This window comes from Lutra lutra, chromosome 8, assembly GCF_902655055.1.
Source record: "Lutra lutra chromosome 8, mLutLut1.2, whole genome shotgun sequence".
Lineage (NCBI taxonomy): Eukaryota > Metazoa > Chordata > Mammalia > Carnivora > Mustelidae > Lutra > Lutra lutra.
This window is the reverse complement of record NC_062285.1, coordinates 125342849-125351349: the sequence shown is the minus strand read 5'-3', so window position 1 is coordinate 125351349 and position 8501 is coordinate 125342849. Positions and strand designations below refer to the sequence as shown.

The window sequence follows — 8501 nt, the reverse complement described above, 5'->3', positions numbered from 1 at the left end:
ATGAGTGGAGCTGAAGGCAGTGGTTCAATCAACTGAGCCACCCAGGCATCCCACTGTTTTTGTTTGTTTTTTTTTTTTAAAGAAAAAGATGTTTTTTAAAGAGGATTTTATATAAGAGAAATGACAAATGGCTTATGAGCATATGAAAAAACACTCAACTTCTTTGGGAATCAGAGAAATACAAATTAAAAGGACAAAAAGATACCCAAGTATTGGTTAGGACATGGAGCAATGGGGACTGTCAAACCTGGCTCAGGGAGCTTAAATTGGCTGCTACTATTCTGTAAACATTTTAGCACCAGTAAAGCTAAAGATGTATATTTCATGACTCAGAAATTCCATACCTGGGAATATACTCTAGAAAAATTTTTACACATACATACCAGAAGATAAATACAAGAATGTATTATCTTACTTGGTGGGGTCAAAATAAGAAATTATTATGAGATATTTAATTAAGCATCATACAACATATTTATCCAAAATTGATATTTATGGAACACATAAATATCCTCTTCATGGACTTCATTAATTATTAAATTTATTAATAAATGTCAACAATATCCTTTTGTAAATGCAGAGATAAAACAAACCTGACAGATCAATTTTTGATATATCATGAATGACTTTTTGTTTGCACTGACAGGCATATATACTTTAATCACCAAAGACTAAACTGAGCATTTATAAAAGAAAGTCCTTTTTGAAGATTATTTCAATTTAATCAGGATTAAAATAAATAATACTTTTATCCTTATAAACTTTAAATAAATTTAGTTTTAAAATCATACTTAATCAGAAAATACAGAAAAAGGAAACAATAAGAATAGGGAGAGCCTGGTGTCCTATGGTCTTCCTTAATAACAATCCATTTTCAAGAGACTGTAATCTACTCAACAGAAAGCGTTCTACCAAGGATATTAATCAGATTCTAAGAAAATTCACACTCAAAATAATAAGCCACTAAAACCAAAACAATGTAGGTATTAGCAGCTATACAAGAAGTCAGCCTCTCTCTGATGAGTCATTTCTAAAATAATGAACATCTACGTCTTTGCTTTGAAGTGTCTCTATTCAAGCTGGAAAATATATAAAGGCAGGAATCACCTACAAAGTAGGTTGACTGAGAAATTTTTCTTCATTTTCCATAGTCTTATTTGACTCCATGCAAACATCAAACTAAGAATGGCAAAAATGAGTCTCTCTTCCTACCTATTAATACTAACTTTTTCTCTGTTTTCTCAAGGCATTTTACTTTCAGCATCCAAGTCCATAAGAAATTTAGAAGATGACATGGTATTTAATACATTCAAGCTGGGGAAAGCCTTTCAGAAGGAAGATACTCCACAAAAAGCAGTTGCTGCTCCTTCTCTGGAACAATATAAAAATGAGGAGAGCAGTTTCATGAATGATGAGGAAAACAAAAATTCAAAGGTAAGTGGCAATGTGACTTATCCTTTCTTCAATGGAAATCTGAATGATTTTTATGATGAAAGTAAAATTGATACTTTTATAAATAGAAGTATATATAAACCATCACACTAAGCTATAGGCAACTGATGAAATTTCATAAACACCAGGGTGTTCTTCTTCTCTGTACAACACTCTTATCCAAAAGTTTTTGCCCCAAAATTTTTACCTAATGTATTTTTAAAGAGTCAATACTGTATAGAGCATCTTTGAATTGATCAATGAGAATATTATACAAATATATTATAGTCCTATTACCAGTAAGACAGCTAAAACACAAATCAACCTTTTCTTTACAGAACACAGATTCCAAACATAATTTCTTAAATCATGGTCTGCCACTGAATCTGGCTATAAAACCTTATCTTGCACTAAAAGGATCTGTAGCTTTTCCAGCTGAAAATGGAGTTCAGAATATTGAATCAACACAAGAAAAGAGAGAAATTGGGGATGAAGAAAACTCAGCTAAATTTCCTATAGGAAGGAGAGATTTTGACAGTGAGTAGTCTTTTAAAAAATTCAATTCTTGTATCTTAATATCATGAAAATAGAAACTCGGAGTTTAACTGGATTTGGATCAAGTAAGACCATGGTTCAATTAAGTGACCCCTGCCAAAGATGTGGGATTAAAAGGCATTTAAGGGTTATTATAATTCTGATTTATTCAGAATTAGCTATATTAGATCCATTCTCTTCTTTCTAATAAATTTTGTGTGATTATAATAGTGCTTTAAACAATTTAAACTTTTTTTTTTCCCTCCAGTGCTCAGATGCATGCTGGGAAGAGTCTACCGACCTTGCTGGCAAGTCTGAAACCTGTTGGACAACATCATCTTTTCCGAAGAAAACAAAATCATTTAATTGTCTGTCGGGGAAAAAGCCCTTAACGTTACTATGACTTGTGTTACTTTAAGTGTTTGTTTCAAAAGAAAGCAGCTGCTAACATATATCTGTAGCCTAAATGATATGATTTATCTGTGCATTAAACTTTGTGAATATTCTGCATAATGACTTACTAGTATTTTTTAAATGCTTAACTTACTAACCTTATATATACTTCAGACCAACATAATAAAGAATCATAACCTATGCCTTGCTCTCTTAAAAATTAAGTAGATGCCTCTGGCAAATAGTTTAATATACACAGAAATCTAAAGCACATAAAAACCTAATTCATAGTCTAAAAAATTGAGTTAACTTTGTCTGGCCAGTAATCAATTTGTCCTTGGCTGTACACTTATTGTTTTTTGCTACTCTGGCTACTTTGCCACACAATTTATTCTGGAAATTGTTTGATGTCTCAGGTATCTTAATATTTTTATGTTGAGGTGGTTCATTTCCACTATCACAGAGATTATTTTTATCATCTAAATCCACCTGTTTCCTTTTTGAGCTTTTATTTCCTGTCTGACTACTTGATTTTCTTGCCAATTTTTCAATTTTACTTCTATCCAGATGAACATTTCCAGAACTTGTTCCAATTGCTGGCCTTCCAACAGATGAATTTACACCTTCTGTTATGCAAGATGAAAAAAGGAAAGAAATTACATAATGTTTAGAATTACATGTGAAAATTACAATAAACTTTAAAAATCACTAAAGAATATTCAAAAATTTGATTTGCAATCACATATTAGTCACATGATTAACAAATACAGCTACATTACTAGCACCTTACTTTCCATTTACCATATCTTTTTTTTTTTTTAATTTATTTGTCAGAGTGAGAGAGAGAGAGAGAGCGCACAGGCAGACAGAGTGGCAGGCAGAGGCAGAGTGAGAAGCAGGTTCCCTGCCGAGCAAGGAGCCCGATGTGGGACTCGATCCCAGGACGCTGGGATCATGACCTGAGCCGAAGGCAGCTGCTCAACCAACTGAGCCACCCAGGCGTCCCTACCATATCATTTTTTTATCCCTCCAAACAACAAATATTTGCTTTCCTTGAATGCATGACATTTAATCTTTAAATGCTACATGTTATTTCTTAAATATATTTAGTTAATCTGTGTCCTATTCCTCCTAGATTTGTACCTACGTTTAACTTTTTTAAAAAACCCATCTTAAAAATATAAACCTTTACATTTCACATTTCATATTTTTCAAAACGAAATCTTATTTTACTTAAGTTAAAAACCAATTTGGGGTGCCTGAGTGGCTCAGTTGAGTAAACATCTTCCTTCTGCTCAGGTCATGTTCCCAGCGCCCTGGGATCAAACCCAACATATCAGCACTCTGCTTAGGCGGGGGAGTCAACTTCTCCCTCTGCCCTCCTGCCTGCTTATGCTCTCTCTCTTCAGCGTGCTCTTTCTCTCTCTCTCAAATACATAAAATCTTAAAAAAAAAAACAAAAAACAAATAATACACTAGAATTAAATAGTTATTTAATTACTCAAATAAGTTCAATTACCAGAAAGGTCATTTTCCATGGGAAGTTCATACAAAGGCTTGGATGCTGAATTAGCATCATTCCATTTATCCTTGTTTATTGTGCAGTCATCTTTATAAGTACAAGCAAACTGGGATCTAATTAAGGTTTGTTTTATCTAGTAAAAGGAAGACAGAAGAACATATACAGTTTTTTAATTTGATTTATTTTATCTTTTTCATCCAGACAGAAAAATATTCTATGATAATCAAGATACAAAATTTCCCTTAAAAACTCCATTATTAGGGGCGCCTGGGTGGCTCAGTGGGTTAAGGCCTCTGCCTTCAGCTCAGGTCATGATCCCAGGTCCTGGGATCGAGCCCCGCATCGGGCTCTCTGCTCAGCAGGAAGCCTGCTTCCTCCCCTCTTTCTCTCTGCCTGCCTCTCTGCCTACTTGTGATCTCTCTCTCTCTCTCTCTGTCAAATAAATTAAAAAAAAAAAAAAAAAACTCCATTATTAGGGGGTAGGAAAAGAATAAATGAAACAAGATGGGATCGGGAGGGAGACAAACCAAAAGAGACTCTTAATGTCCCAAAACAAACTGAAGGGGGCCGGCGGGAGGGGTGTAGGGAGAGGGTGGTGGGTTACGGACATTGGGGAGGGTATGTGCTATGGTGAGTGCTGTGAACTGTGTAAACCTGGCAATTCACAGACCTGTACCCCTGGGGCTAATAATACATTATATGTTTATAAAAAATTTTAAAAATTAAAAAAAAACTCCATTATTCACTGGGAATTTTTAAGCCTTGATGTTTCATAATTTACTCATCCATTGCTACACAGGCATAGTAATACCAGCTTTTTATACCTTTTAACAGTTTAGAAAAATCAACTTTAGACTCCAGGATATGTGACTATTTGAATATTTAGGAAAATAAGAAAGATGATTCAAATTATACCATTCTAGGAAGATCTGACCAAGTGATTTAATGGTCAAATATTCAAAATAAACTCTTGCATTTATCTTCAAAGATCATAAGTAAGAGGAAATCAGAAAGCTAAATTTAATTCTTAACCACAAAAAAAGGATGTCAAGAAAGTAATTTAGGAAATGTATTCTGCAAACATAAAACCAGTGGCCACTTTAGGGACAGAAATTAATTTCAGAACAAAGTAACCTCTATGGATAATGCAAATTTCAGTAAATTACAGCTGATGTGTAATGACATTCAGTTATCATGGAGAGATAGCTTCAAATTGAGATGTCAAATCCTTTTCAGAAATAGATGTTTAAATTTCAGATAAATGAATAAGGAAGACTTCAACAATTCAAAAATTTAACACTTCAAAGCATAACTATATTATGTTGAATATTACTTATAAAATATTGATTGATAACAATGTTGTTCATAAGGCCTGAAAAAGCACAATTTTATACTTCATATTCAGTAGTTAAATACTATATTATACATTCAGAGAGATCATTGCATTAACCAACTCAGATGTTAGCAAAGATAATGGCAGTGAAATCCACAGACTAAGGTTTAAAAGAAATTAGATTAACCCAGTTGCTTTATCAAAGCAAGTGTTTCCAGGGAGTGCCTAGGTGACTCAGTTGGTTTACTGTTCAACTCTTGATTTCGGCTCAAGTCATGATCTCAGGGTCCTGAGACTGAGCCCCGGGTCAGGCTCCAAGTTTAGCAGGGAGTCTGCTTCTCTCCTTCTCCCTTTACCTCTGCTCCTCCCCCATTCTTTTGTTCTCACCTGTTCTCTTTCTCTCTCTCTCAAATAAATAATTAAATGGATCTTAAAAAAAAAAAAAAAGAAAAAGCAAGTGTTTCCAGGATGACTTTATATACTTCTGACGAATGGTGTCTATGAGAGCTCCAGTTCCCACATTAAAAATTATGAAAAACAATCTGAGGGTTTTGAAGGGGCAGGGGGTGGGAGGTTGTGGGATATAGGTGGTGGGTATTGGAGAGGGCACGCATTGCATGGAACACTGGGTCTGGTGCAAAAATAATGAACACTGTTACGCTGAAAAAATAAAAAATTTTAAAAAATTATGTTTAATTTGCTTGAAAATTAAAAAAATTGGAGTTTGGTATCTTTCATTTTAAGCACAAAAATTTACAAAATTGAAAAAAATGTGAAGATGTAAAAGATCAAAAACTATTTTAAAAAGTAGAAGAGAGTATGGGGCGCCTGGGTGGCTCAGTGCATTAGGTCATGATCCCAGGGTACTGGAATCGAGCCCCGCATTGGGCTCTCTGCTCAGCGGGGACCCTGCTTCCCCCTCTTTCTCAGTCTGTCTCTCTGCCTGCTTGTGACCTGTCAAATGGATAAACTAAAAAAAAAACAACAACAACAACAACAACAAAAAAAAACAAAAAAAAAAAAACGTAGATGAGAGGATGAGAGTAGTAGTAGGCTCTTGATTATGGATGATGGACTACAACCCAATATCTTCCTGAATCTCTATGAATACAACTACTATTCTACAGTTTCCATCATGAGATGCTCTAAAATTCAACCAAAGGTTTTAACTAGCCCTTTCTGGACTTTATTAATTCCATAAGTAAAGAATTAAAACAAATGATTAAAGCTATTAAAATAAATTTTGTTAATAAAATGAACTCTGTAAAGTCTATACTATATCACATTGTTACTATAATAACATTATCAAAAACCTTTTATTACTTTCTGCAAAACCAGTACTAACTGTTGATGTTATCTTTATTATTATTATTATCATTACTATTATCTGTGACATTATACATTTCTTTCATTTCACCAGAGTTACTGCTTAGAGACAATAAACTTATTCTGGGCAAATAAAATTATTGCCCATAATGAGTTAAAAGAGTATGGTAAGACCATGAAGGCAAATGAATGCTAAGTGGTTGTCTAGGATTGCTTTTGTAGTACCCAGATAGTGAATGCAACTGTGAGTGGCTTGGAGGACTTTAGCATCCCACCACAAAATCTTCATCAACACCCCCATAAAATACCCTAAATAAAAATACAATAATTATGGGTGCCTGGGTGGCTCAGATGGTTAAGCGTCTGCCTTCAGCTCTGGTCATGATCCCAGGGTTCTGGGATCGAGTTCCACATCAGGCTCCCTGCACAGATGCTTCTGCATCTCCCTCTACTGCTCCCCCTGCTTGTGCTCTTTGGCTCTATCTGTCAAATAAATAAATAAAATCTTTTTTAAAAATTAAAATAAATAAAAATTAAAATACAATAATTATATTATTTAGGATGGGAGATTGATGTTTTCTCAATCTCATGGTTAGCAAAAATAAACATTTCTTTAGAAAGCTGTGTTATTTTTAATAATTTTGACACACACCTAAGTAAAAACCTTTCCTTGCTGTAAATACACAGTCACAAAATAAGTGTCATAGTCCTTACACTAGATTTCCTCTCTTTAGGCCTCCTATAGAAAAATTTGTGAGCTTCAGTGACAGTAGGGTAATTTCAGAAAACCAGAATTACAAGGTAATGGATTTTTAAAATACTGAGAATAGATTCAGATGTAAAAGGAAATAGTTAACCACTATATTCATCATAAAATATATTATTTATAAAAATATTAAAATATGGGGCGCCTGGGTGGCTCAGTGGGTTAAGCTGCTGCCTTCGGCTCAGGTCATGATCTCAGGGTCCTGGGATCGAGTCCCGCATCGGGCTCTCTGCTCAGCGAGAAGCCTGCTTCCCTCTCTCTCTGCCTGCCTCTCCATCTACTTGTGATCTCTCTCTGTCAAATAAATAAATAAAATCTTAAAAAAAAAGTTATCAAAATAACCTTATAAGAAAATATATTAAAATATGAGAACCATAACAATTCTATGGTAATCTTTGGATACTTATGTCTAAAGGAAATAACTGAATATTTACATTGAAGGTATTTTTTTCTTTTTGGAAAAGATTGTATATGAGTTTTCCTTTCCTTGCCCTGTACAAAAATCTCTTCTTATCAATTATGACTTTTTAAGTTCCAACCATAGGCACACAGAATACTAAAGAGATTACTAAAATGGCTCCTATAATTACAAAGACATTTCACTTATAAAATCTGCTTTTGACACACAGCTGGAAGAAATAATAAATTGGATAACAGACCCAAGATTGAAAAGATGTGAGAAAGCTAGAACCATAAGTAGAAAACAATAAGATGAGAATGAGTGAGGATAAACAAAGTCCTGTATTTAAGTTCAAAATATCAATTACAGATGAGGATGAGGAAAACTTGACTTAAAAACAATATATGAGGGCGCCTGGGTGGCTCAGTGTGTTAAAGCCTCTGCCTTCGGCTCAGGTCATGATCCCAGGGTCCTGGGATCGAGCCCCGCATCGGGCTCTCTGCTCAGCGGGGAGCCTGCTTCCTCCTCTCTCTCTCTCTCTGCCTGCCTCTCAGCCTATCTCTGTCAAATAAATAAATAAAATCTTAAAAAATATATATATATATGAAAAAGAGCTAGAGATTCTCATTGATCATGAACCTGACTGGAGCCAACAATGTGATGTCTGGCTAAAAAGATCAGCACAAAAAGACAATGATGTGATGGGAAAGGCACCAGATTTGTAGTTAAAAGACCTGCTTTCTAATACTGGCCCTATCACTTATAATCTAGATGATTTCATGTAAACTTATGAACT

General features: G+C 34.5%; 2 protein-coding genes across 3 annotated transcripts in view; one reads left to right on the top strand and one right to left on the bottom strand.

The window, feature by feature from the left end:
* Positions 1-522: 522 nt before the first annotated feature.
* Positions 523-8501, bottom strand: part of PARPBP (PARP1 binding protein) — a 73528-nt gene continuing 65549 nt past the window's right edge. For both annotated transcript variants that reach the window (XM_047740982.1, XM_047740983.1), the window contains exons 10-11: positions 3878-4013; positions 523-2984 (exon numbers count right to left, since the gene is read on the bottom strand). In XM_047740982.1, coding sequence (XP_047596938.1) covers positions 2644-2984; positions 3878-4013 — 477 coding nt within the window. In that variant the 3' untranslated portion in view covers positions 523-2643. The remainder of the gene's footprint in view (positions 2985-3877; positions 4014-8501) is intronic.
* PMCH (pro-melanin concentrating hormone) lies at positions 1186-1976 on the top strand. The gene is made up of 2 exons (XM_047741546.1): positions 1186-1434; positions 1770-1976. Exons 1-2 carry the CDS (start codon positions 1186-1188, stop codon positions 1974-1976), a joined length of 456 nt encoding a protein of 151 aa, XP_047597502.1.

What these genes read in the sequence shown, in the direction of transcription:
- PMCH (XM_047741546.1), top strand. Translation starts at nt 1,186, where the DNA reads ATGGCAAAAATGAGTCTCTCTTCCTACCTATTAATACTAACTTTTTCT. An exon ending in AGGAAAACAAAAATTCAAAG is followed by an intron (nt 1,435 to 1,769) that starts GTAAGTGGCAAT and finishes TTTTCTTTACAG; the next exon opens with AACACAGATTCCAAACATAA.